Genomic DNA, 26353 nt, shown 5'->3' with positions numbered 1-26353 from the left:
GCCTGTCGGGAGCTGTAGGCGGTGCGCGGGGCACGCCGGGACTTGTAGTCCCAACAGCACTCCCTCACGCACACCTTCCTCGCCGCGCATGCGCAGGGCGCCTCCCCCCCCCCCCCCGCACGCCGGCGGCCGGTGGCGAGGGGCCGGCGCCGCCATCATCATGTCGGCCGAGCAGGTGAGCGGGCTGTGCGAGCAGCTGGTCAAGGCCGTCACCGTGATCATGGACCCGGCCTCCACGCAGCGGTACCGCCTGGAGGCGCTCAAGGTACGCGGGGCCCTGTCCCCGTCCTCCCCTCGGCCACGCGGGGCCCCGCAGCGGGCCGCTAGGGAGGCGGGGGGGGGGGCGCTGAGGCGATGAGGGGGGCGCTGAGGGGGGCTCTGAGGCGATGAGGGGGGCTCTGAGGGGCTGGGGGGTGCTATGGAGGGCTCTGAGGTGCTGAGGGGGGCTCTAAGGTGCTGAGGGGGGAATCTGAGGGGGGCTATGAGGGGCTCTGAGGTGCTGGAAGGGGGCTCTGAGGGACTGGGAGGGCGCTAGGGGGGGCTCTGAGGGGCCGAGGGGGGCTCTGAGGGGCTATGGGCGGCTCTGAGGTGCTGAGGGGGGACTATGGAAGGCTCTGAGGGTCTGAGGGGAGGCTGCGAGGTGCTGAGGGGGAGGCTCTGAGGGGCTGGGGGGGGGCTCTGAGGGGCTATGGGGAGGCTCTGAGGTGCTGAGGGGGTCAGGGGGGTCCCCACCGGGGGCTGATCGGCTCCATGGTGAGGTGAGCGGCCCCGCTGAGCACCCGCCGCATGTCTGTCGCTGTCCCCGAGCAGTTCTGCGAGGAGTTCAAGGAGAAGTGTCCCATCTGTGTGCCCTGCGGGCTGAAGCTGGCTGAGAAGACGCAGACGGCCATCGTCCGGCACTTTGGCTTGCAGATCCTGGAGCATGTGGTCAAGTAAGGGTGCTCCGCTAGGGCTGGGGGCCAGCCCGCTTCCAGCCAGCCACCGGTCCTTGCTCTACTCCCCTTCGGTTCCTCCTGGCTCCAGGGAGAGGTTTCAGCACACACAGAGCCTGTCCTGCAGCAGGGGATGGCTGCTGGCACTCTTGCCATTCCTTGTCCTCCTTCTTTCTCCTCTAAGGAGAAACAGGCTTTCAGGCAGGTTGGGAGGGTTAATTCACCACGCTCTGAGCCACGTTGACACTGCAAGACGTAAACAAGCACGCAGGGTTACCAGTAGGTCCTTTGCAGTGCTCTCTGTCATTACTCACACGCTAACAAAGAGGCTTTGTGTTAGTTCAGTTCTGAGATTCCTCTCTGTCGCCTCTACAGACCTGATGCTTTGTGCTTTTGCTGCTGCTTCTCGTGTCTGTTGACCTCAGCAGTGCACGCCCGTTTGCCAGCTGCAGTTTTAACTCAGCCTTTTCGTTAAGCGATTGGGCAGTGGCAGGGACGTTGGGCTCCAGTGTCTCGTTCTATCTAGTTTAGGTAAAGAACTGGTGGTCCAGTGAGAATCGAGTCGGAGATCTTCATAAATGTTTTGACTTGGTGTCCTTTCTTTTCTCTTTTCTTTCTAACTCTTGTGAACAGGTTCCGCTGGAACAATATGCCTCGCCTGGAAAAGGTTTATCTAAAGAACAATGTCATGGGCCTCATATCCAACGTAAGTACCTTCCGGTCTCTGAAGTGTGGTTCTTTCACTTGGAGATAGAAAGCGGGAGCAAAAAGGTGGAAGGACTCCAGTTAATTAGCACAGAGGACCTGAACTCGAGTCTGGATTTCGTTCCTCTCTTGCTGTGCATCCCTGGTTGTTGTGGTGTTGTCATCTCACGGGGCAGGAGGCTGTGAGGCTTCTATGAGTTACTTTTGCTTTCATAGAAGGACCTTCAGTAAATAGAAAAGTTTTATCTTTGCAAGAACACTAAAGCCGTTATCTTAGTCGTGTTTACTTTACAGTTGTGGTTGTTGTCATGGCTGGGTGAGTTCCCTTTGAGGAAAATAGTTTGGGTTCCTAGAGTTCACCAGCTGTGGATGCTTTGGAGGGTAGAAGTGCTTCTCAGGGTAGCTGAGATGTGGAGTTTCCCTATATTGATGTTCTCGGGTTTGGTGGTGTTCTTTTTATTATTTTTTTTAGAATATTTGCAATCACTGTGCAGTTCTGTGACAGAATTACAATTGTCTGGTGTTTCCTTGCTTGTGTAACTGCGCCTCTCTCCTCTCGCAGGGAACTCAAAGTATTCTAGAGGAGGAGAGTCACATTAAGGACGTTTTGTCTCGCATCGTGGTGGAGATGATCAAGCGTGAGTGGCCTCAGCACTGGCCTGACATGCTGAAGGAGCTGGATACCCTCTCCAAGCAAGGGGTATGAACCACACCTGTCTGTTCCCTTCCACTTGCTGGTAGGGTGGGTTTCAGTCTTCCACGATTCTGAGGAAAGCCTAACTCACCGTCAGGTGAGACAGGTTGATGACACACTCAAAAAGTACCCGCAAGAGTCAGTTATTCTAGGAGATGGTTTTAGCAGAGAGGGAGCCCTCCTTCTGTTTTCTTTTCCCAAAATGTGTCTCGTGCCTTCATGTATGATTACTTTCTGCATCTCTGAGCTTATCTGTAGGAATTTTAACATTTCAGCCGTGCTCATGGAGTCTGTTTCATTTTGGGACGTTAGGAAACTCAGACAGAGCTGGTGATGTTCATCCTCCTACGTCTGGCAGAGGACGTGGTGACTTTCCAAACGCTGCCCACCCAGCGGCGCCGAGATATCCAGCAAACCCTCACCCAGAACATGGAGAAGATCTTCAGCTTCCTGCTCACTGCCCTGCAGCAGAACGTCAACAAGTACAGGCGCATGGTAAGCGGCTCCTTCCGTCAGGTTGACTCGCGGCTCGGAGGCGTTTAGGAACTGGCATGCAACTCGCACGGCTTGGGAAGCAGGGGCAGAAACGGTCTGAACCCCGTTGCTGGAGGTGTGGGGCAGGGATCTGCTGTGACAGGGCTGACAGGTTTAGCACTGAGAGTTTGGATTTGGAGTGTAAATGGCTCGAGTGGACGCGTGCCTCGTGAGCGCTGCTGGAATGCTCAGCTGGCTGACACCAGATTGGGGTAGGCATTGTAACAGGCAGTGGTCAAGTGACGTCGCCCCAGGCTCAGCTCTGCTGTTGTTTGCTGCAGTCGTGTTTGTGTTGACGCACACATTGCATCTGGGCCTCTCTGGTCCTTTTCTCCTAGAGCTCAGGGCAAGAGGCCCTTCTCTGCCAAGGTGTGGTGAGGAATGCTCTTCCTTTTTGCAAAAAGAGATTTTTTTTCCTGAGTTCTTGCCTACTGTCAGAGGTGTGCAGCTTGGTCAAGATGGAATAGTGTAGGCAAATGTCTGCCCCCGTCTGTGCTTGTCAGAAGGAAGTGGATTTGAGAGAGTGAAGCAGAATTCAGAAACCAATGTAGAAATAAGTTGCTCAGGTGTATCTCTTGTCCTTTTTTTTCCCTGTGAATTGAAATCCAGAGTTACACTAAAAGCAAAACTGGGATGAAATGAAAAAAACACACCTTACCTGACTTCTGTTCCTTTTCCTAATAAACCGATCCACTGAACAACCTCTCCTGCAGAGCAGACAGTTCTCTGCGTAGGTCATGGTGGTGGGTGGGAAGCCCTGGTGCGTTTCGTAGTCTGGTTGAAATGCATTTCCAGGTAAGGTTTGAATTGCAGTGCTTGAGGTTCTGAAGTGTGGCTGCTTCTGCTAACGGTGGCATCTTTCTGATTGGCAAGGTTGGAGCACCCCAGGAACAAGAAGCCCTCACCACTCCACAGGTTAGCAGATCTTTGGGATGTTTGTGCGCAGGGAAATGCTGAGGGTTGGGTGCACACCGAGACTGGGGGAGATGATGGACAGTTCCCCAGGAGCTGTTGATGGACAGTTCCCCAGTGCTTTTAAGTATGTAGTTGTGCTCAGTTGTTAAACATTTGGGACCCAAACAGATTGACTGAAAGTAACTGCACTGAATACATCAGCAGACAGTTTCCAAACCAAAACCTTGCAGTGGAAAGAAATGCTTCTGGTGTCTTTGCATCTGCAAAACAAATACTGCTTGCCCTCTCTGAGAGCCTCAAACTGTGTGTCAGGGAAAAAGATGGTGCAAGCGGTGCCTTGTGAAGTGTTTGCAACTGTGAGTCAGGCTGTGAGCTCTCGCCCCAGCACTCTCTCCAGCTGCCATTCTAACCACAGAGAAATTACTTAACATTTTCAGATGTGAATCTCGGTAGATAAAAGCCACCAGCATCTTTCAGAGACTGACTCTTGGGTGTAAGACACTCTAAAAAGGTCAAAAGCTTCTTTCCTGGAAGCTTCCAGGAAGCACTGAGATGCCTTTCCTTCTTGTCCGCTGTCTGCCTGCTGACTGGAGCGTCATCTTTTGGATGAGAAGGAAACTGTGGCTTAACCTGCAGCTGAAAGTCCTGCCGTCTCACTCTGCAGGCAGCGGTGATTTTGATGGCTGTAGCAGTGGCTTGAGCAGGAGACGGCTGCAGCCTCTTTCACTAGGGAGCTGTTCCGTGGAGCTTCTTCTGGCTGCGTTCTCAAGAATGAGCCTGTCCAGCAGCGGCTGGGAGTAAGCTCGTGCTGTCGCTGCTCACTCACCATTCCTTCTTTTCTTTTTCAGAAGACCGATCTGGCTCAGGAACCAAAGGTGAGTGGAGCTATGGAGGCATCAGTGCAGCAGCCATTTGTAAAACCAAGGTTGCCTAGAAATGAGCCTCTCCCAGACTTTAGAGCCTGTTACCTGCAGATGGGTTTGTTCACTCATTATCCTAATCACTGAGAAGAGAGAAGTGGGAACCTGTGCTTCTCTTTGGTTCTGACTTCTTGCCTCCTCTGTTTGCAGGCCCAGGCAAACTGCCGCGTGGGGATAGCAGCACTCAACACGCTGGCTGGCTACATCGACTGGGTGGCCCTGAGCCACATCACGGCGGACAACTGCAAGCTCTTGGAGATGTTGTGTCTGCTCCTAAATGAGCCTGAGCTCCAAATAGGAGCAGCAGAGTGTCTCCTGATTGCCGTCAGCAGGAAAGTAAGTTCTTCCTCAGCCACCCTGAGTCCTCTTTGTTTTCCTTCTATTCTCCTATGTAATTCTTCAGACCGAACAATGATATCTTTACTCTTTTATTTAAGGCAACAACATTCGAATGTGACTGCTTTGTGTTAGTGACATTTATAGTGAATGTCGTGCCAGCACAACACATTCCCACTTGCAGGTGGGAATAAGTAGTAGTGTCTAATCGAGGCATTTGGCTTTTCTTCTACATAGGGGAAGCTGGAGGATCGGAAACCTCTGATGGTGTTGTTTGGAGATGTTGCCATGCACTACATTCTCTCCGCTGCCCAGTGAGTACCACCTTGCTGCTGTCGTTTCACATAAAGCTGCATAGCAATGGCTTTCTGTAAGTAATTTATAAAAAAAAAACAAAAACAGTGCTGCTCAGCTGCAGAAAGCTGGTTAGGAGAGAAAAAAACACAACCTTTTTTTTCCTAAACCTGAAAAACTGCATTTTTTTTTTTCAGATTCCATATTTAAAGGACAAAGTGGGATAAATATCAGCTTCCCCAGCTTTCTCTTTTAAACTAAAACTGATGAGGGGGGACTCTGAAATAAACTATTTTAGAGGTTTTAAATGCCAGTAAAGTATTGGTTTTTGATAGAAGCAAAGAAAATCTCACCGTGCAAGAACCTAATTGCTCTAGTGTTCTCTTTGTCTACAAGATAGTTACCTACAGCATGAGTAACTGTTTTTGTTTTTGTTTTCCATTCCCTTCACACCCAGGACAGCAGATGGAGAAGGTCTGGTGGAGAAACACTATGTTTTCTTGAAGAGACTTTGCCAAGTTTTGTGTGCGTTGGGCAGCCAGCTGTGTGCATTGCTAGTAAGTCTCTACTAATACCAGCAGCAGTCTTGGCAAGGCTAGCTTCTGGGGTTGGGGGTGAGATAACCCTGATCTGACGTGAGAACAGGGTTCTGTCTGCACGGTTGGCCGCCCTAAGGTTCTCCACACATTTGGAAAAGGCAGAAACGACTCTGCTTGCAGGTAGGATAACTGTATCCTGCCAAGTCATAGGAACATAGAATGAAGAGACCCTGCCTGATTTCAGGCCTCTGCTGTCATCGAGAGTCATCTCCAATAACCTCTGTAATCTACTGAAAATTGTTTCAGTTTCTTGCTGCCTATTACTACAGGAAACCTGTTTGAGGCAATTACTAATGTGGGAAGCTTTTTAAATTTCACCGCTAAAAATATCTAAAAGATAGATGTTTGTAACATACATACATAGCATCAGAGATGTTCTCGAAGAGTATACCTCTTTGTTCTTCTGCCAACATTCTCTCAAGAAACAAGAAACTGTTTTCTGTTCCTGCTGTTGATCTTTTTAACACTGTTTTTGTCGACATTGAGATGAAAGTGCACACATGCTTTGGATGCGGTGCTGACTGCTGAATTCCCACTCCCTTCATTCAGCACAGTGCTTCTACAGCAAGGAAGGCAGGCTTGCTGAGAGATACTGTTCGTGAGGAGACTGAGGCAGCCAGCCTGTGTAAAGTGATAGAGCAGCGTAAATTCTCACAGGTAGGGAAGGAACAAAAAAAATCTTTGATAATTTATCCCTTACAAGAATAGGCAGCAAACAAAGGGTGAGTTATTACTTCCAGTGACAGGGACTTCACTTGGTGTTAGGCACTGGGAGTTGTTAGTCCATAACGAAGTAATGAGGTTGGGATTTGAGTCCAGCACCCCCAGGCTGGTCAGCAGAACTTGCTGCTCCTTAGGCTGCTGGTTTCAGAAAAACTCACTGGTGTTCCGTGGTTTTGTCTCTGCTCCTTCACAGCCCGTGGCCTTGGATGTAAGTTCTGCTTTACCTAAAGACATGGCACTTGTGAACCCGGCATGACACGCGTTCAGTATTTTGTCTGAAATTCTTTGTCTTCCTCGCAGGGCTCAGATTCTGATGTGGAAACACCTGCCAACTTTGGAAAATACCTTGACTCATTTTTAGCCTTCACAACCCACCCCAGCCAGGTATGTAGGGGGCTGAAAGTCTTGTGTAGGTCTCTGTAAGGATGTGTGAATACATAATTAAACTACCCTATAGAAGACTGCAGAACTTCGTCTGCCGAATATGGCTTTCCAGTCTCTCAGTTCAGCTGAAGACCTGGAATACAGAGTGGATTCTCTTTCATTACCACCCCATTAGGAATGGTACCTGACGCAAAAGTGTTGAGTACAGAATCTAATGCAGAATTTGCAACCAGCCCTAGTTCTTATTATAGAGTTTTTTGACTTTCTGGAAGTTTAGGTTGAGCCTGCAGGGTGCCTTGGCCTCAGCTGAATAGTCAGTATAATCTGCTCTTACCTTCTAATTGCAACGCTGGAGGCTTAGCAGTGGAGATTCCAGTACTGAAATCCTTCTCTGTTCCCGTTTTCCCCCTCTTCCCCCCCCAGTTTCTGCGATCTTCCACTCAGATCACGTGGGGAGCCCTTTTTCGGCACGAGGTTCTGTCTCGTGACCCCTTGTTGCTGGCGATGATCCCCAAGTACCTTCGTGCATCTATGACCAACCTCGTGAAGGTATGTGGAAATGATACTGCATTTTACTGTCTGCTCCTTCAGTCTCGCCTCCTTGAAGCTGGTGTTAGCTCTGACGGGCGACTTCTCTTCCTTCCTCATGTTGTCCACTCTGCCTCTAGGTGGGCTTTCCCTCTAAAGCAGACAGCCCCAGTTGTGAATACTCCCGCTTCGATTTTGACAGCGATGAGGACTTCAATGCCTTCTTCAACTGTAAGTCACCCTCACCCCACATGGATGCTGTTGTGTGTGCCTTTCCTCTTACGTTCAGCTGCTGGCCGAGCTTGGAGACTGCCGTGTTGATTTGGCAGCTTCCAGTCACGTCCTGACTCTTTCAGCCTGAATCCTGGAGCTGAATGAGTTTGTGGTTTTCCTGTGACAATTCAGGCATTTCATTTTACTTTTTTGCTATCATACTTTACAATTATTTTGCATGCTGGCCAGGTGAGTGGTCAAGTAGCATTTGCTACCTAGTGTCAAAGAAAATAGCCCTCTTGATCACCTAGATGAGGAAATGAAATGGCCTGGAATCCTGCTCAGGCTAGGAGAGGAAAACAGCTTATGGAAGACTTCATATGTCATTCCAGAGAGTCTGTATTGGCCCTGCTAGGAAGCTTTTGGTTCAGTACCAACTGTGTGATTGAACAATTAAAACAGCTGATCTTAATCATGATCTTATATCAGCAAGCAGGGAAACCTGGATTTTAATAATTTTATATTTGCTTTCTTTCTGTATTTTACTTTCTACAAATGAGGTTGGCTCTCACTGGCTGGTGTAGTTTGGTACTCGGTGGCTGAGAGGGTATTCTTAATAACTACTTGCTTTTTACTTTTACTTTTGAAGATTTTTGAAGATTTATTTTAAATGATGGATGTCGCATCTGTAATCAGTAGAGCTGTCTCTTTTCTGTGGTCATATCCTGGAATATTTTGGAACAGATTAAATTCTTGTTTAGACTTTGCTTTTGTTCATATTTCTGGAAATGAAAACAAGGCTTGCTGGTTTGGTGTAGTGTTTTTTTTTGGTTCTTTTTTTTTTTTTTTTCTAGCATTAGCTTCTCGGCCTGTCACTTAACTGGGTAAAGTTGAATAAACTGTAAAAAGTGTTCAGCTGTGGGAAGTGATAGTTACCTAATGCTGAGTTTTGTATCTCAGTATCTCAAGGTGCTTTGTAACAGCAAACATGTATAGTTTAAAGATTTTTTTTAAATGAAAAACAGATGCTCAATTTTATTAAATCTCAGTTTAGAGTAATTTTAATAATTCATATTGCATTTTAATTGTTTTTACTTAACCCATCATTTTTAGTCCATTTGTATCTCTTCCAAAAAAAAATGTGCATCCTGTTATAGCTAGTTTACTCACTGAGATTAATACACAGCTATTGCTGGAACAACAGTACAAAACATTCCCAGGTCTGCAAAGATGCAGGTGAGCTTTGCTGAGGGAGCAGCGTTTGTAGCATCAGCTCATTGCATGGTGGCTGACTCTTTTTGCTGCAGCTTTCCGAGCCCAGCAAGGGGAGGTGATGAGGATGGCTTGTCGTCTGGACCCTCGAACTGGCTTCCAAATGGCTGGTGAATGGCTGAAGTACCAGCTCACAGCTCCTGTTGATACCGGACCCATGAACTGTAAGTTATCTGAAAAAAAAATGATTTGGTTTGTAATTCAAGTCAAGATGGACTTGGTGCTCTACGAAGTCACGCTGAGGGCAGTCTTGCCTGCAGTGCTGAGTCTGGGCATATGGCCCCTCCTTTTCTTTTCCCTTCTGTGAGTTGTTTGTGACAAAAGTACTTGGGAGTGCTGAGATGTTGCGGTGTGGGAGCTTATCAGCCTGGTGCTGTGTGTGAGGGGAGGAGCGCGGTGAGAGCTCCAATGTTCTCTTCCTTTCAGCTAAGACGGGTGAAGGTCTCTGCTCCATCTTCTCCCCATCCTTTGTGCAGTGGGATGCCATGACCTTCTTCTCAGAGAGCGTCATCAGCCAGATGTTTCGAACCCTGGACAAAGACGTATGTGTACCAGATGCTCTTACCTGTTCTCCTGGCTTCTTTTGGGTTGATCTGTGTGTTTTTTCCAGCTGTGTTGTCCTTGAAAACTTGTAGTTACCATTCATCCCCATGCAAAGAAAAAAAAAAACACAGATTGTTTAGTGAGTGTTTCTCATGAGTACTGACCCTTCTTTAGGTGGAACCAGTCTCATATTGGCTTATTCTATCAGACATTTTTTGGTTCTGGATGGTAGGAGAGGTCACAGGAGAGTGCTCAGATGACGTGGTTTGACAGTGCCTTGCTAGAGCCCTGCTTAAGCAGAAATTTCCTACGTTTTTTTTACTCATCCTCATGATTTGACATGTTTTTTCTTCTCATTTTCTGTGCTTTTATCTGAGTGAGAAAGACCCATGCTCAGGGTGTGGGAGATCAGAAGATCGGATAAAATTTTTCTCTGCTGTTCAACAGTAAGCAAATCAGGAGAGCATTTTTTCATCTCAGCCTCATGTAGACTGGCTTGATTTTTGTCCCGTTAGGCTGCTCACACTAATTCTAATCACAGTAAAATAATGACATGGGTTGATGTAGTTGGTTAAGCATGCAGTCTGTTGGACAGTGAAAAGGAAAATTGAGATCCAAACAGAGAGAGGAAACTTGCCTTTCTCAGAGGCACAAGCAATAGTGGGGATTTCAGATTGACATGTAAGACTGCCCTGGCAGCAATGGCAATGCTGCTCTCAACCTCCCTCAGCAAGTGCACACAGCACGCAGGTAAGCTGAGGTCTCTACTGCTTTTCTTTCTGCTTTGAGATAAGCAGTCTTAAGCAGAGAAGCCTGATATCTTAGCAGCAGCAAGTCAGTCTAGCTCTAAGAGTTGTAGGCCGTGTGCTGCAGGCTGAAGTACTGAGCGTTGCCTCCTTTTTTTCTTTCCTCCTCCTTTCCCTTCCCTGTTCCTGCAGGAAATCCCGGTGAATGATGGCATAGATCTCCTGCAGCTTGTCCTTAATTTTGAAACCAAGGATCCTCTCATCCTGTCCTGTGTGCTCACCAATGTCTCTGCTCTCTTCCCGTTTGTCACTTACCGACCAGAATACCTACCACAAGTACTTTCCAAGGTAGGTGCTTGCAGGCCATGCGAAAATCAGGTAGGCTTTTTGTGGAGCAGGGCCCTTGTACTAAGCTGCAGTAGTTCATTCTCTCAACATTCCCATCAGGGAAAGACTGTCCTCCGTGTTAATGATGGGAAAACACTTCGAGTCTTGTTCAAGAAGAAACAGTATCAAATAACATAAATTTTGCAGTTTCCAGCCTTAAATCTTAACCTTGAGTGTACTCTCTGGCCAATGAGCACCATGTTTCATTTCAAGGCCTCTCTGTGCCTATGATTCATCTTTCAGTTTAGTCAGGTGTTAACTGACATTAATGAAATTGCACCAAAGTCTTATGATCTGTTCCTTGAGCTCAAAACACCTGTGACTGCTGGATATTAACAAATGACATGGGCTTTTGGATTTTTCCTCCCTTTTCTCACAGCTGTTTGCTTCAGTTACCTTTGAAGTTGTAGAAGAAAGCAAGGTACGTCTGAATTATTCTCTAATACTCTGTAACAGTTGGATCAAATTATGTTTTATTTATTTAAGAGCATGCTGAGTCTGAAGACTCTGCTGTATTAAGCTTTTCAAGTATAGCCCTGCTCCTGGAAAGAGCTGAGGAGTCTAAACATAACTGATCTCCTGATTGACAGAGCCTAATAGGCTTTGGCTCACACACGTAGAAGGCCACGGGCATCGTCTGAGGCCAGTGCACTTGGTCCCAAGCCTATGCTGGCCCTCCTGAGAGTGAAATATATTCATTAGCTGTGGGTAGTCTTCAGGGGTTGGTATCCGTGGCTGTGAGCAACGGCTGTAAAGCTGCCAGCTACACTTGGAGTCTTGATGTAGTCATTAAGATCCACAGCATCGCTCCGGGAGCACAGCTTGTCCAAGTGTAGGTTCCTTGGGTTGCTTTCCAGAGGAAATTGGTTGTTGCATGGCTGGTCAGGGCGTGTAATGTTGGGGGGTGTTTTGATGTGTACTCAACAGTGCAGAAAAGTGTATGTAATGCATTTGTCTCTTGATACCCTGCATTTGTCTGAACTTTCGTTTTGTTGCATTGAAGTTTGTTATGTCTGTCCAGGCTCCTAGAACTCGAGCAGTGAAAAATGTGCGAAGGCATGCATGCTCCTCAATCATAAAGATGTGTCGGGATTACCCTCAGCTTGTCCTGGTACGTAAATGCAGCTCTGTCACCAAGAGTCTTGTCTCAATTTCAGCTGGATTTTATGGGATCTTCAGTTTCCTTGGCTACAGCCTCTGTTTTTCTTCAAGGAAATGTTCCTCCTGCTCAAATGATGAAGTGGTTTTTATTTCCTTCATCCTGCCCCACCACCCCTTGCCACCCCCCAAAATTTTTTTATGACTGAAAAGCTGAATCGTAAAGCTATGAATTAAATCCAAAAGGGATGAGGAGGAGGAAACAAGCAGCGCTAGATTCATTTTGTAGGAATTGTTTGCTGATTTTCTGTTTCGCAACTTGTGGTAGTCTCAGTTGATTCCTTAGCTGAAGACATTATCAGTGACTAATCTCTAGGCTCTCTTCTGTTACTTAAAAGAATGAAGGAGCAAGAGGAGACTATTTGTTTCTGGATTAGCTTGTGGAGACTGGAAAATCCAGACATTCTTTACTTTTGAAATCCACAAGCTGATGTTCTGTTTGATTTTGCTGAATTAAGTGGGCTGCACACAGCATGAATGCCTCTTGAGCTCCTTTCTTTATTGGTGTTTATCTTAGGTGGCTCTAGAGTTAAAGAAGCACAAGAGGGAATTGCTAGTTTGTTTAAGCAGGGTTCTTGAGGATGCTGATTAAGGTAGTTTAGGGGTTCTAGTCTGCATTCTGCACCAGCTACCATGAGTTACTGGGTTTGTCTCTTTCCCTCTGTACTGACCCCTGAACTACATCTCCCAATGGCCAACCAAATACTCTCCCTGGAAGAGCCAAGGGCCTAGAGCTGCTCCCAAAATATATTGACGACTTTGCTGCAGCAAGTGATTTCTGATACTTACACAAAATTACAGGAAGACGTGGTTACACTGGAGTAGGTAGGGAAGAAACTCAACCATTTCCATGGAGATAGCGTTGACCATATGAATCATTGTTATCCTAGTTTGTGAGCAAAGATTGGAAGAGTCACTTAGCCAGAAGAGCAAGGTACTTTCTGTGGCTAAGTAAAAGGACCAGAACTATTTTGAGGTGTGACCCTACTGCAAGGGAAATGATTGCTTAGAAGAGAGAGGTGGCCTCTGCATGCTTCAGTCGTTTTGGAGACTAAAGTAAACTGGATGCTGAATGATGACAGAGGAGCAGGGAAGAAAAGAGGTGGTTTTTTAGACTGAACTTTCAGAGGAACTTGAGACTGAAAAGGAGATGGATATGTGGAAAAAAACTTAGAACATGCTTCTCCAGCTGTTTTGGATAGTGCAGTACACCCCAATTCCCACCTCTGTCCTCCCCAGTGGTTCTCTTCCACACCAAATGGTGACGCTCTTCCACTTGGATGTGTTTTCCAGCCAAACTTTGAGATGTTGTACAACCATGTAAAGCAGCTGCTCTCCAACGAGCTACTCCTGACCCAGATGGAGAAGTGTGCGCTGATGGAGGCCCTCGTCCTCATCAGCAACCAGTTCAAGGACTACGAGCGGCAGAAGGCTTTCCTGGAGGAGCTCATGGCCCCCGTTGCTGGCTTGTGGCTCTCCGCAGAGATGCAGAGGTACGGGCGCTGTTCCCAGCTTTGAGCTGGCCGTGTTGCAGAGGTGGTGGGAAGCCCAGCAGGGAGTGTACCAAAAAAGGGGGTGGGGTGGTGCCTGGTGACACCGGGGCTCTGGGCAGTTATTGTCATCATAGCTCTGCCTTCCAGAAATTGGCGACTCAAGTCTAAGTGCTGTTTGTTGAACCTTGCTAGGGAAGAGTTGTTTAACTCCTCCCCGTATGCTTAAAGCATTTGCAGAAAATGAGAAATGAAAGATCTTTGCTCATCTCCAGCAGAAGCTAGGGAGCTGAGCTGTTTCTGCAGCCCTGGACAGTTGGGCATGCATAAGAGTTTTCCCCAGCAATGCTGTCTATGTGAGATTTAAACATCTTGGGTTCTTATGGCCCAAGAGGACTGAAGATGCTTGGAGAACATCCAGAACTCAGCTGTTTGTTTTTTTTTCATTCTCTCAAGTACAATGTGGAGTGCTAGCCAACCTCTCTAGCCTGTTCTGTATTTTTAAGATGTTTATTGGCCAGTGTAAAGCTCTGCTCAAAGTACCCTGGTACAAATAATAATCCCCTGTGCTGTCTTTTGCTGCTAGAGTCCTCTCAGATCCTGAAGCCTTTATCTCCTACGTGGGTGCAGATAATAAAATTGCTGATCCAGTCTTGGAAGATCCCAGTGGCCTGAACCGCTCTAGAGTGAGTATCATTACCAGGAGAGGCACGATCCCTAGAGAAAGAGGCCTCTCCTCCTTGCATCCTGCCTTTCTGTTGTGGTTACATACGAGATCTCTCTCGATGATCTATTTTTTTAGTGTGTGGATGAGTAGGTTTTTCTGATGGCAGAGTAACAGGCAGTTTTTTGCCTCTCCAGTGAGCATGCAGGCCGTGCAATATAGATTATTCAGCACAGTAAAGCACTCTGTTCCTTACTCTCTGTGTGGCAAAATTTGGTTTTGGAGGAGCCATTGGTTTACATGACTTCTGGAAATACAGCGTGCTGAGTTGTGCTTTTTGAGCCGGGCAACATGGAAAGCGTCGTGCTGAGACTGCAGCATGCAGTACAACTAAAATTCACCCGAGGACATTCATACTGTTAAAGTTGCTAGTGAGATGTCTTCACTTCTGGACAGGCTGCAAATGGAGCTGCTGTCACTAGGGCTGCAGAAGATGCTGAAATGCTCCACGGAGCTGTGCTTGTGATTTGATGCTAATGCTGTTTGACCGCTGTGCTATTGCCCATGTCCACATCCGTCCCGGCGCGTGAAGGAGTTGAAGGACTGGTGGTGCTGAGCATTTTAGAGGGGAACCTGCCTGGTTACCTGAATACGAATTGGACTATCCATTCATGTTTTGTCTAATAATGAGCCCTGCCGTGGCTAAGGGTCCCTGAACATGATGGAAAGGAGCACAATTTTTTGCTGCATTTTCTTGGTAACAAACCCACCAGAGTTTGCTCCTCGTTAGGCTCACTAGAGTCTTCCTTTTGAGATGGGATGATGACGGGTTTCTCTGGATACCTATTTATTCAGGCTGTGCTTTGGCTGAAAACACCCTGTTCCCCTCTCTTGCTGCAGATCAGCTTTTGTGTGTACACCATCCTGGGAGTTGTGAAGCGAGCTCGCTGGCCTGCCGCAATGGAAGAGGCGAAAGCTGGAGGATTCCTGGTTGGGTTCATGCCCAGTGGAACTCCGATCTACCGCAACCCCTGCACTGAGCAGGTCCTGAAGCTTTTTGACAACTTGCTCGCTCTCATAAGGTGGGTCGAGTTGCCTCGAAATCATTTCTGTTGCCTTAAGAGTCTCTGAAAGCTAAACCGTGATAAATTCAGCTTCCTGGTATGCTCGGAGCATGTTCCCCCAGCGAAGCCAGTGGGAACGCAGGCTGGTGCAGGTGCCCAAGTGCTGTTCCTGACTGTTCACAGTGGGGAATGGCACTGGGGAAACTGGAGCCTTCTGAACACCCCTTGGCCTGGCCTGCGAGTGTCCATCAAAGCCAATGGGAGCTTGGGCTGGGATTGCTTCCCCCACCTCCACTGCTATAAATCTGCCACACCGTTAATCGTTTCTCGACTAACATCTCTGCTCTGCCCTCAGCCCCCACCAGGCCACCTCTCCAGTCACCACCGGGGCAGTCCCAGCTCTCATCGCCTCCTGTTTGCCTTGTTCTCTTCAGTCTTAAATTAAGCTGGTTTTGCTGAACGTGACTGTCAGCTGCCTGAAGCGCTGCCTGCTGTCGGAGCCAGCGGATGCACACTCTCAGGCTCTTGCTACCCTGCTGTGCCTCTCTGCACATCCCTGGTGGTGTAGACATCTAGGGCAGCCAGAGGAGGGAGAAAAATCTGGTAGAAAAGAGGAATCCTGCATAACACTGTTCCTACGCTTACAGATGAGGAGTTTATTTCAGGGTGACAGTGGGGTTTTGCCCTTTTACTCATGCTGTCCAGTCAGGTGTGTTTGGTAGTCACTGCTGAGCTCCAGGTTGTGCTGCTTCCAGTGAGAAGCTCCGTGCTGGGCTGGCAGGACAAGCACGCGCTGTCTTGGCCCGCTCTAGCACTGCTTCTCCTCTCAGAGCTCCGTGTGGCCCATCGGGTGGTTCTTCGGCCTGTGGTTATGGCTGTGGTGCAGGTGAGCTGTGCTCGAGGTGGTTTTGCCTTTCATCGTGAAGGAAATATCCGAGGGGTGAACTTTTGGGGCAGGTTGGGTAGAGTAGAGTTGTGCTCCTGCCAGAACTCGTGCGTTCTTAAAAACATCAGGCATCCCTCTTGCAACAAGCTTAGGAAACTATTGTCAGCCACTCTTTTCAGTCAAAATTCTACTGCAGTACCTGTAAAGAAGCAGAAAATCCGTGTCTGCTGTTTTTCTCTTCCAGGAAAATGCATAAGCAGTGTTCTAGTCTAGCACTTCCCCATCAGCATAAAGGAGGAGGCTCCCTTGCTGTTTTCTGTCGTAACGCATCAGTGGTGTTCAGGCTTTTCCACTGCAAACTAAAGGCTTCTTAAGATTTTTCTGAGCACTTGGTAGTGTACATCAAATGGCTTGTACTTCACTCTGAGGTATCCGGGCATTTCTGAAGGCTGGGTGCTCCAACAAGAACCTACATCTGAGGCATGGAGAGAAGAGATCCTCCACTCAATTCCTTTCCTGGCAGCTGCTGGACACAGAGGCCTCTTTAAAGTGTAAATGCTGCTGATGCTTACGTCTTTGTGGAGAAGCTGGAGGTGGTGCTGTGGCAGTTCTGGTGCATTCTTTACTGGCTTTGAGCACCTTTTCCATGTGTTGCTTCCTCGGGCCCTCTAACACGGATTGCACAAGAGAACAGGGAACCCGTAGCGGCGTGTCCGCAGACAAGCAGAGATAGGAGGAGGAAAACGCCGCTCGTGTGAGGACACCTTCAGCAACCTGGCTGTGCTGGGGATGGATGCTTCTCTTAGCTGCGTGCCAGCAGGCAGCCCTGCAGGGGCAAGCCAGGCCCGGCGTTGCTTTGTGCTTCTGCTCGAAGCAGATGTGGACGTCCTTCGCAGGTGGTGCTGGTTGCTGTGTGAGCAAATCTGCGAGCAGCAGCTGCACCGATCCCCCTGAGCAGCTGAACTGAACTCCCCGTCAGGCAGCAGTGTGCAGAAAAGGGCACTCGGCCAGCCGAGCAGCTGGGCGTGCTGCTCTCTGGGTCCTGTGTGGCATTTTTCTGCTGTGGTTTTGGGTGGAAACGGTGAAAGATGCGAAGCTGATGGGTCCTTGCCGAGATGAGGAGCTTATGGGAGTGACCAGAGAGCCAAGCTGAATGAGAGGGAGCTCAAATGATAAGGAAAATCAGGGAGTTCTGTGCGGCAGAGGCAGCACGGTGTGTTCCCTGCCAGCCTATCTCTTTGTGCCTGGCCGCGTTTGTTTCAGGAGCTCTATTTACTAAACGATTTCGAGGTTGCTTTGCTAATCACTGCTTGCAGCTTTTTGAACGATGACTCTCCTGCTCTCTGCAGTACCTCCTTTCACCCAACTGCTTCCTAGCTTCTTGCTAAAATGGTTCTCTTCTGGGTTTAAACCCCAAACAGCAATCTCCAGCCACCAATGTTACCTTGCCTCTAGATGAGGGCACTTCTGGAGCCAACAGCTAGCTGCATGGGCTGATTGGCACAGCACCTTTATTGTGTTCAGATTTGCTTGTGGCTTTTTTTTTTTTTATATATATATATATACAAATGGCCTGATCAGGCGCAGCAAAATACTTTGCACAGAGAAAGGCTTTTCTGGAACTGCTCTTGATGAGATGCTGACCTTGTCAAGGCATTAATGCTGGTGAAAGAGCTGCCGGGTAGGCATGGATGCTGTAGCATTTCCAGTGTAGGCAGCTCCAGGTCTGGGTCAAGACGCTTCAGGCATGGACTGTCCTAAAGGACTCATCTCCTGGCCTCCAAGCCCACACCTGTAGGCATCAGACACTCTTTCCAGCAGAGCTCTGACCCTTTTCTGAAAATATACTTCCTCGAGTATTATATCCTTTGCTTAAAGTATAAACATCTCTCAATTTTTTTTTTCCATGCTTTCTTGTTTGTGGGATGCCCAGGAGTGCTGCTCAGTGAGAGTCTCAGCTGGACCATGCCTAGGGACTAGACCTTCGTCATGTACAAGGGCTGCTGGATTCTTTTTTAACTCCCAGGGGGAGCAACTGAGATGTTGTCTCTCTGTTACCACTGAGATGTGGCTGAAATAGCGAGGGAGATTGGCCTGTGAGTGAATATTTGCCCTTCCAGCTGTCAAACTTGAGAAAATGCCTCAGGGACTCTGAAACAGCTAAGGACCGTGACCACAGCTTCAGGATGTGACTGTCTGACCCATCCTGCTGGGCTTAGAGCAGTGAGGTTTCAGGGCTCACCCCGCAACACTTTGGGTTTGCCTCACTGCCCTTCTGCATGGGGCAAAGCCAATGTTGGCCTGGAGCAGACGGGAGACGTATGAGAGGTGATTTTAAGTGAGGTTTCAGGGTAGCCTCAAGCAGAAACACACAGTTCTGAGTCACTGGAACAGCATTAGCCAAACTTTTGGAAGCGGGGCTAAGCCATGGCCTCTCCTGAGAAAGTAAAACCAGCTTCTGTCCCCTTTGCGGAGCGCTGCATGCTTTGAGACCCAGCCCAGAGTGAGAGCGTGAGTGGCAAAGGAGTGATTTGTGCAGCTCTTCTGAGACTTAAATACTTGCCTTCCTCACCTGCAGTGAGCGGGGAAGTATTGAACACGTGCAGAGAGAAACGGGAGAGTTGCTGCTTCAAAGCTAACGCAGGCAGCTATCGCTGCATCGGGGTTGCCAGGATTGTGAACAGCCACCTTCCAAAAAAATAAAACTAAATCCAAAAATAAATCATTAAGACATGAGTGAAAGCTGAGACTCTGGAGAACGTCCTGAGGTCTGTCTGCGCTCCCTTCCCCCAGCCATTCCCGTGTACCCCCCTGCTTTGGGAAATGCTGCTCTAGGGAGAGATACTGAGTTGCCCTTGATCACCTCTAGCAGCAGGTACAATGGCATTGCAGTTTTGGAGGAGGCTGCAGGATTTGTGCTGTGTGCAGCTGGCGACACCCAGAGTGGAGGTCTGAGGTCTCAAAGGAGAGAGGTAGGTGAGAGAGACACCCCCTGCCGAGTCCAGCTCTGAGCCTCAGGGCCCCGGCTAAGAGGAGGGGGCCCATTTTGGCCTGGATGGCAAGAGCCAGCCACCCGTGGCCGACTTGGTGTCCCTCTCGGAGAGCTGCCCGTGGCCTCCCGCTGCCGCGGAGCTGTTCCCAGCTGGACGCCTTGTCCAGGGGGCGCGGGTGTCCGCCACCAGCAACACCTGCAGCAGGCTGACGTTCTCCCCGCAGTCCCTCCCGTGCCGCCTGCCATTCCGGGGACTGTGACCCAGCCCTGGGGGGCAGTGTGTGTATTTTGGAGCTGAAGCAGCCCCTCCCTCCGCAGGGGCCTCAGGTGCCGAAGATCCTCCGAGATGACAGAATCCGTGTCTTGTCGGTTTTTTTAAAAAGACGCTCTCTGATCCCAAGCTGTTGCCAGCATCAGCTGGGGGAACTGCTGGGAGTTCTCACTGCCAGTGCTTGCGAGGGGTGGGGCGGACCGAAAGAAGTAGAAGGGGGCAGCCAGGAGATTCAGGACATGAGGTGGAATCACTCCATGTCTCTGTCGGGTGAGCTTCCCCCAATATTTTTGCAGGTGGGGAAGGGGGATCCCATGCACACGTGCTTGGTCTCACCTTCCTCATCGTCTGCCTCAGAGGAGCTGTTGACAAGCTGAAGGAGAGGATCCCACTGTCCAGGGCAAGAGGGGGCGAGCCACATGAATATAAACCAAGCACTCTTCTGTTTCAGGACTCACAACAATCTCTACATGCCAGAGATGGTGGCTAAGCTGGGGGAAACATTTGCAAAGGCTCTAGACATGCTGGAGGTGGAGAAGAATGCCATCCTAGGTAAGGAGCTGCTCTTGAGGAGCGTGCGGGCAGGGTCTTCAAAGCCGTATGAGGCAGTGGTCCACCGCCACTAGCCGTGGGAGCAAAGAGGGGCTGGAGAGCCAGCTTCCTCACAGTATTTGCAGCTCAGCTCTGCTTTGAACCTGCTGAAATGAAGAAGCTAAAGAAGTCGCTTGTCTCAGACAGATCTACTTCTGTTTTTTCTGCATTAAATTAAAAATTAAAAACTGCAGGTTTTGCCTGAGCAAAAGACTTTGGGGAAGTTGCTTTGTCTTTCTTATCTCCGTTTTCTGTCTGTAAACCGAGATGCTTCCTTTATCTGTTTTCTGTGACCTATAAACTGTCTGTGCCCTGTGCACATGGAGCCCCAGGGCCTTGATCTCTTCTCTAAGCTTATTAATGGTGCAGTCCGGCAGTAAGTAATATGTGTGCTGACAGAGATGAACAGAGGCCAGCAGGGACGGGCTGTTAGCTGAGCTGCAGGATGGTCAGCTTTGCTTCTGGGTGGGTTTGATAGCTCCATAAGTTCGGCTCTGGAGGAATGAGGGGGCTCTACCAGCCCTAGCATGAAACCTCTGCCTTGGTACCACCACTCTGAGCTTCCCTGACCTCTGCAGAGAGGCTCAGCTCTTCCTACGGGCTGCGTGTTGCCTTGCTGAGTGCTTCCAGGCCTGGCTGGGAACGTGCTCCGAGGGGTGTGCTGTGCTCTCCTTAATGTAACTGAAGTTTCTTCTTCCCCACAGGTCTCCCTCAGCCTCTGCTGGAGCTTTATGACTCTCCTGTTTACAAAACAGTCTTAGAAAGGATGCAGGGTTTCTTTTGTACCCTCTACGACAACTGGTAAGGGCACCAGATATCCCCCCACAGCCCTGCCTGGCGGGGCTGGAGCAGTGGGCTGGGGCTGGGGCTGATTTTCAGGCTTGGGCTTTTTGTAAAATGGGGATCTGCTTTTTAGCTCTTCCACAACAGGGTAGTCAGACTGGAGCACTGGGCCTAGTTTGTCTCTTTGCCCTTTTTAATTGCTACTGACACATCAGTACTTGGAAGTGCATTTTACTGCTTAAATGCTTGATTTATGGACCCTCTCTCTGCAGTTATCCCAAAAAAAGACAGATATTATGCTAAAATTCATCTATAATATTTCTTTTAGTACATGGCAACTCTGTAATCTCAGTTTAATAGTTCTTGCAGCCTTTCCAGGTCGGATGCACGGTACCTGTTACCTGGCACAGTTCTAATTTTTACTTTTCCCTGCAGTTTCCACATCCTGGGGAATGCAGGCCCTTCCATGCAGCAGGATTTCTACACCGTCGAGGGTCTTGCCACCCAGCTCCTCAGCTCAGCTTTCATCAATCTCAACAACATTCCTGATTACAGGCTGCGTCCCATGCTCCGTATCCTTCCCTCGCTGTCTCGGGCCAGCTAGGGGGGGCTTCAAGCATGTCATCTGAAAGCCTGGTGGCTTCCCAGCGTAGTTTTAAGTGTTGTGTCTCTTCCTTAAGTGCGCTGTGCAGGTGTGTTTGTGAAGCCCTTGGTACTCTCCTGCCCTCCAGAATACTACGAAACCCTTGTCTGCCCCATGCTGGGACCACTCTTCACCTACCTGCACATGGTAAGGAAACAGCTTGTTCTGGTCCTTCGCAGCCCAGGCTCCTTCTCGCAGCTGGCAGCAGTTTGTGAGAGCTTCTGTGACTCTCTACAGCCAGCAGGGACGAGGGCAGAGCCTTGATACTAAACAATTTTTATGCTGTTGGGGCAGGGGGAGAGGGTTTTGATGTTCATTGAGCCCTGATTGTCCCACAGCACCCCTTGCTGTGAATTCAAACCTGTGGTTGTCAGATCCTCAACCTTCAGCACTGAGAGTGTTTGAGGGGGACTTTTGCCTGTCCCCCCACAATTGTTCTGACAGCTCCCTTGGATTCCTCGAGCCAGTGCAGCCAGCGGTGTCTTTCTGGGTCTTTGGTGCATTTGGCAGCAGTTCCTGTCCCATTCCAACTGAGAGCTGTGTTTAAGGCTCCAATTTTGCTTCCTTAGGCAGCTGTTGCTGCTTGCGAGTGAGAGCGGCACCTGCGCCTCTTTGCAGTGTGTCCAGGATGGTTTTCAGTCTTCTCTGGGGAAGGTTTTGAATCTTCTCTTTTGTCTTGGTCTTAAACAGAGGTTGTCTCAGAAATGGCAAGTGATCAACCAGCGAAGCATGCTCTGGTAAGCACCCCGTGATGAGTACTGGGGAAGGGGGAGCGGGTGCAGCTCTGGTCTTTTACGTGGCCCTCTGCTCACGAAACAGCCTTGTTGGTAGAGAGATGGAAAACGCTGGTGCTTCTGGGGCTCTGACTCGAGTCTGCAGCTCTCTGGTTTGCTCTCAGACTTGCTACCAGGTGGTGCAGGCGAGGAGGTTGCCACAACTGCACCTCGGTGCTCCCCACGGTGCTGGGGGAGCAGTGGGCTTAGAGGGACCCAGGGCTAGCACGGTGCCTGCCCTGGGTGACTGCCTGGGCAGAGGGGGTGCTGTTGGGCTCTGGCTCCCTTCCCACCAAAACCTGTTCTCCTCAGCGAGGACGATGCTGCAGATGACAACCCAGAGTCTCAGGAGATGCTTGAAGAGCAGCTGGTCAGGCTGCTGACCCGAGAAGTCATGGATCTCATCAGTAAGTGAAACCAAGCAAGCTCTGCCGGCGCGTGGGGGAGGTTTGCCCTGGGAAGGACTACGGGATTTCTAGCTTGCAGTAAAAAACAACCTCCATGGCCAGTAGCAATTAATGTAATCCTACAAAGCCACGTGTGAGGCAGTTAACCCTGTCAACATCTCATCTAAAACCTAGTAAGAGATCGATTTAAAACCTTCAGAAAAAAAGGTTTGTTTGTTTGTTTTCATTTTGTTAGCAGTTAGGGCTCCGTGCTTCTGGCACCGTCCCCATAGGAGCCCTGTCCTCCTTTGGAAGCTGAGTCTAGAGCAGTTCTGTTGCAGACAGAAGGGACACGTCCCTTCCCACAAGCAGTCTCCCTTCTGTGTTCCCTTTCTCTAATTTCTTCCTGCCAGTGTGGCTTTGAGCAGATAGGCTGGGAAAATTAACTCCACGTAGAGATTACAGGTCCTCAACATCACATCTCCTTTCTTTGTCAGCCCTATTGCCTTGAAATGCTGCTCTTTGTAGGTTTTAGGCTTCAAATGATTTTGCACATTCTTAGTAATATGAAGCAGCCACCATGCAGCAGGTTCCACTGTGGGAGGTGCTCCAGCCTTCCAGTTAGTGCAGCATTTGGCCTCTTATGTTGTGCCGTCAGATTCTTCAGATGCTGTGTGAGGAGAAAGGTCTAGGGAGAGAGCTGGGGGGAGCCTGAAGCAGCTCTGACCCCATCAGAGCATGCAGGATCATCTCTGCATGCTCTGAGCTAACATCCTGCCTGTTCTGCTCCTCTCACCTCCGATTGTTTTTGCAGCCGTTTGCTGTGTGTCTAAGAAAGGGGCTGAGCATAACTCTGCTGTTGCTGCAGACGGAGATGGTGAGTAACTGCCTGCCGTTGCCTTCCCACCCCTTTGGTGCGTGCAAACACTTTCCCCATTCCTTAAAAGATGAGACCGGCCTGCTGCTGGCAGTTGTGCCCGAGTGGTGTCCGTTCGGTGCACAGCCTTCAGCCCCATGTGCCTGGGGGCCAGAGAAAACCCCAGTCTCACCAAGGCATGAACGTGCTGTGGGGTGTGATCCTTGTGGCACCAAGGGGAGGGCTGAGGAAAAGAGTGGGATGTGCAGTGCTCCTGAGAGCTCAGTCCTTGCTCTGTCTTCCTGAGTCCTCGGGAGGCCGTGTTCGCAGCCTTGCTTTTCTCTCCTCTGCAGACGATGAAGCCATGGCCACAGAGGTGGCTCCCCCTGCCAGCGCAGAGCTCACCGAGCTTGGGAAGTGCCTGACACAGCAGGAGGTAAGAGCCCCTGCCCTGACCGCCACCTCCCTTTCTCTGTAAAATCTCCCGGAGCTGTCCCAGGATCCCATGTGTCCCTTCTGGCTCGAATCACAGAGCTGGGAAACAGCTCCTGAGCAGTTTCCTTCTCCAACTCTTTTTCAGGACGTCTGCACTGCTCTGCTGGTCACTGCCTATACGTCCCTCTCCTGGAAAGACACCTTGTCCTGCCAAAGAACCACGACCCAGCTCTGCTGGCCGCTGCTCAAGCAGGTACACGCGGGAGGCAGAGGGGAGCGCTTCTGGCGGGATGAGGGGAGGAAGCAGCGAGAAGCACGGCTGCTTCGCCCTGGGAGCCCTCTCCTTCGGGGCGGCTGCGCTGCTGCAGAAAGGCAGTCGGCCCCCGGGGTCCTTGTGTGCTGACGGTGCCTCCCCCCAGGTGCTTTCAGGGAACCTGCTGCCCGATGCCGTGTCCTGGTTCTTCACCGGCGTGCTGAAGGGCCTGCAGACGCACGGGCAGCACGACGGCTGCATGGCCGCGCTCGTCCACCTGGCCTTCCAGATCTACGAGGCCCTGGTGAGAAGCTGCTTGTTGTCGGGACGTGGGGGGGGAAGACAAATCCCAAACCCTTGGGACTCGGGGCGGGGCGGAGGAGCTAACAGCCCCCATCTCTGCAATGCCCCCACAGCGCCCTCGCTACGCCGAGCTGAAGGCCGTGATGGAGCAGATCCCCGACATCCAGAAGGACTCCTTGGAGCAGTTCGATTCCAAGCTGCTGAACCCAGCGCTGCAGAAGGTGGCAGACAAGCGCCGGAAGGATCACTTCAAGCGCCTCATCACGGGTTGCATTGGGGTAGGTGATGCCCCGGGGGAAACGAGCCCGTTTCCTTTTGTCCTGTGCCCCTGGGGTTTGTTTGAACGCAGCGGCGAAGGGGGTGCTGGCCACCCTGCGAAGGGTGGTCATGACTGATCCTCTCCGTCCCCTGCAGAAGCCCCTCGGGGAGCAGTTCCGCAAGGACGTGCATATCCGGAACCTGCCGTCTCTCTTCAAGAAGGTGAAGCCATCGCTGGAGACAGACGTGCTAGAAAACGAGGACGGAGAAGGTCTTAACACGCTCTTTGAGCCCTGAGCCCGGGATGCTGCAGCTGTCTCCTCTCCTCCCTTCTATTTTGTCTCTTCTCCTAGTAAGCACATTAGATTCTCCTTGTCATCGCCTCCATCAGCGTCCGTCTGAATAAAGCCCTCGCAGGCCCCATCCCGTTCTCCTCCCGACGCTGGGATGGGGCCTGCGGTGGCGTCTGACCCAGTCTGTTAGGCTTTCTCTTGTTCCTTCCCCTCCCCTCCGCTGGATGAGCACCTTCAGCCCTCGCATCTCCACAAGGCGTAGACTCTGCTGGGCGAAGCCCGGTCATCCTGCAGCCTCGGCTCACTCTCACTCCACTTCTCCATCTCTTGGGGTTTAGGAGCAGTGCCGCGTGCCAAGGGGGCTGCCCTCACCTCGCTCTGGGTGCTCGTGGCCAGGCTTTGCAGGGAAGGCACCGGGCACTCCCGTCACGCCTACCACACGTGTCCCTAGCGGGACAAGTATTCTGATCACCCCGTTTCCAGCCGGGATGCTGAGAGCCTTGGGCTGAGGGCTGGGTGCCAGGAAGCCTCGCGGTGCTTTAGGATCTCCTCGAGCTCAGGCTTTCTAAGGTGCAGCTCCTCTCCAGGAGGCAGGTGCCACCACACCCATATATCTGGAGGTATGTGTGTGTATCTGATCATCCAGCGTGTTCTACCCAGAGCCAAAGGGAAGGCTTTTACCTTCTGCCAGCCTTTCTTGGCTCTCCCTCAGGGGGAGCAGGACAGATTTTATTTTTTTCTTACTTTTTTCTTTTTACCACACCCTGGTCATGGCCAGTGCAGGGTATACAAACCTGGACCAATAGCTGAAGCACCTGCAGCCCCACAGGGATCTCCTCCCCCCGGCGCTGGGGCAGGAGGCTGAGTTTTTCCCCAGCCTGCTCCTTCTCAGAGAACGGCAGCGGGGGGCAGACTGCAGTTTACAGGGAGGAGCCAGGCCAGAAAGTGGGGTTCAGACGAGGTGGGGCTCCTAGCAAACTCCACAAAGCTGGCTCTTACCTGACAAGCGGCTCCCTCACCCTACTCCCCGTGGCACAGGAGCTGGGAGGGGCTGCCCGGAGCCAGCTGGCAGCTTGGCCACGGAGCTGGAACAGGCACTGAGCCTGTTTGGGGTCGCTGCTTGGGCACACCAGGCGGAAGAGCTTGGGGAGGAAAGGGTGGGAGCACAGCAAGGCCGAGCAGGCCTTGGGAAGCTGCTCTCACCCTCCTGCCCCGCTGTTCCACCAGCACCCTCCACTTTCTTCCTGGCCTCAAGACTTTTTTAACCTCTGAGCTAACGTGGCTCCTGGCTCTAGCAAAGGCTGGGTGTATTTATTGTGTTGTTTTAACATTCTGTGACTTCATGCCAGACACAAGGGTTGTTTTTTTTTTTAATGGTTTTTAGAACCTTTTTTTGTAGGAATGTTTAAATCCGAAGCCGTCTCTGAACTGGTTGTGTTACACCTCTGAATGTCAGTAAAGCTATTCCAGTTTCATACCCACGGTGTCATGACTTCATTTCTATTCAGCACGCCTTATCCCAGCTGCCA

At 50.3% G+C, this 26353-nt stretch overlaps 1 protein-coding gene across 4 annotated transcripts; it reads left to right on the top strand.

The window, feature by feature from the left end:
* The first annotated feature begins 18 nt into the window (after positions 1-18).
* Positions 19-26301, top strand: XPO5 (exportin 5). 4 transcript variants are annotated; one of them, XM_084514443.1, is made up of 33 exons: positions 19-265; positions 811-932; positions 1566-1638; positions 2200-2337; positions 2644-2826; positions 3739-3780; positions 4629-4655; positions 4851-5036; positions 5274-5350; positions 5788-5887; positions 6953-7036; positions 7460-7585; positions 7705-7795; positions 9085-9213; positions 9476-9591; positions 10531-10686; positions 11105-11146; positions 11729-11836; positions 13177-13376; positions 13960-14059; positions 14938-15119; positions 19702-19802; positions 20546-20642; positions 21060-21196; positions 21317-21414; positions 21958-22004; positions 22353-22447; positions 23241-23303; positions 23636-23718; positions 23863-23970; positions 24137-24274; positions 24387-24551; positions 24688-26301. In XM_084514443.1, the coding sequence occupies exons 1-33, from the start codon at positions 89-91 to the stop codon at positions 24826-24828; spliced, it is 3732 nt and encodes a 1243-aa protein (XP_084370569.1). In that variant the 5' UTR covers positions 19-88; the 3' UTR covers positions 24829-26301. The 4 variants fall into 4 exon arrangements, with proteins under 4 accessions (XP_084370569.1, XP_084370570.1, XP_084370572.1 ...); XM_084514444.1 differs by having other exon boundaries at positions 20-265; positions 11747-11836; XM_084514446.1 differs by lacking the exon at positions 3739-3780 and having other exon boundaries at positions 23-265; positions 11747-11836.
* Positions 26302-26353: the final 52 nt, after the last annotated feature.

This window comes from Aythya ferina (genome assembly GCF_964211825.1).
Source record: "Aythya ferina genome assembly, chromosome: 3".
Classification (NCBI taxonomy): domain Eukaryota; kingdom Metazoa; phylum Chordata; class Aves; order Anseriformes; family Anatidae; genus Aythya; species Aythya ferina.
The sequence above is the reverse complement of the archived record's forward strand: the minus strand, read 5'-3'. Positions and strand labels throughout refer to the sequence as shown.

What these genes read in the sequence shown, in the direction of transcription:
- XPO5 (XM_084514443.1), top strand. Translation starts at nt 89, where the DNA reads ATGCGCAGGGCGCCTCCCCCCCCCCCCCCGCACGCCGGCGGCCGGTGG. An exon ending in TTCGAACCCTGGACAAAGAC is followed by an intron (nt 9,592 to 10,530) that starts GTATGTGTACCA and finishes CTGTTCCTGCAG; the next exon opens with GAAATCCCGGTGAATGATGG. An exon ending in AACCAGCGAAGCATGCTCTG is followed by an intron (nt 22,005 to 22,352) that starts GTAAGCACCCCG and finishes TGTTCTCCTCAG; the next exon opens with CGAGGACGATGCTGCAGATG.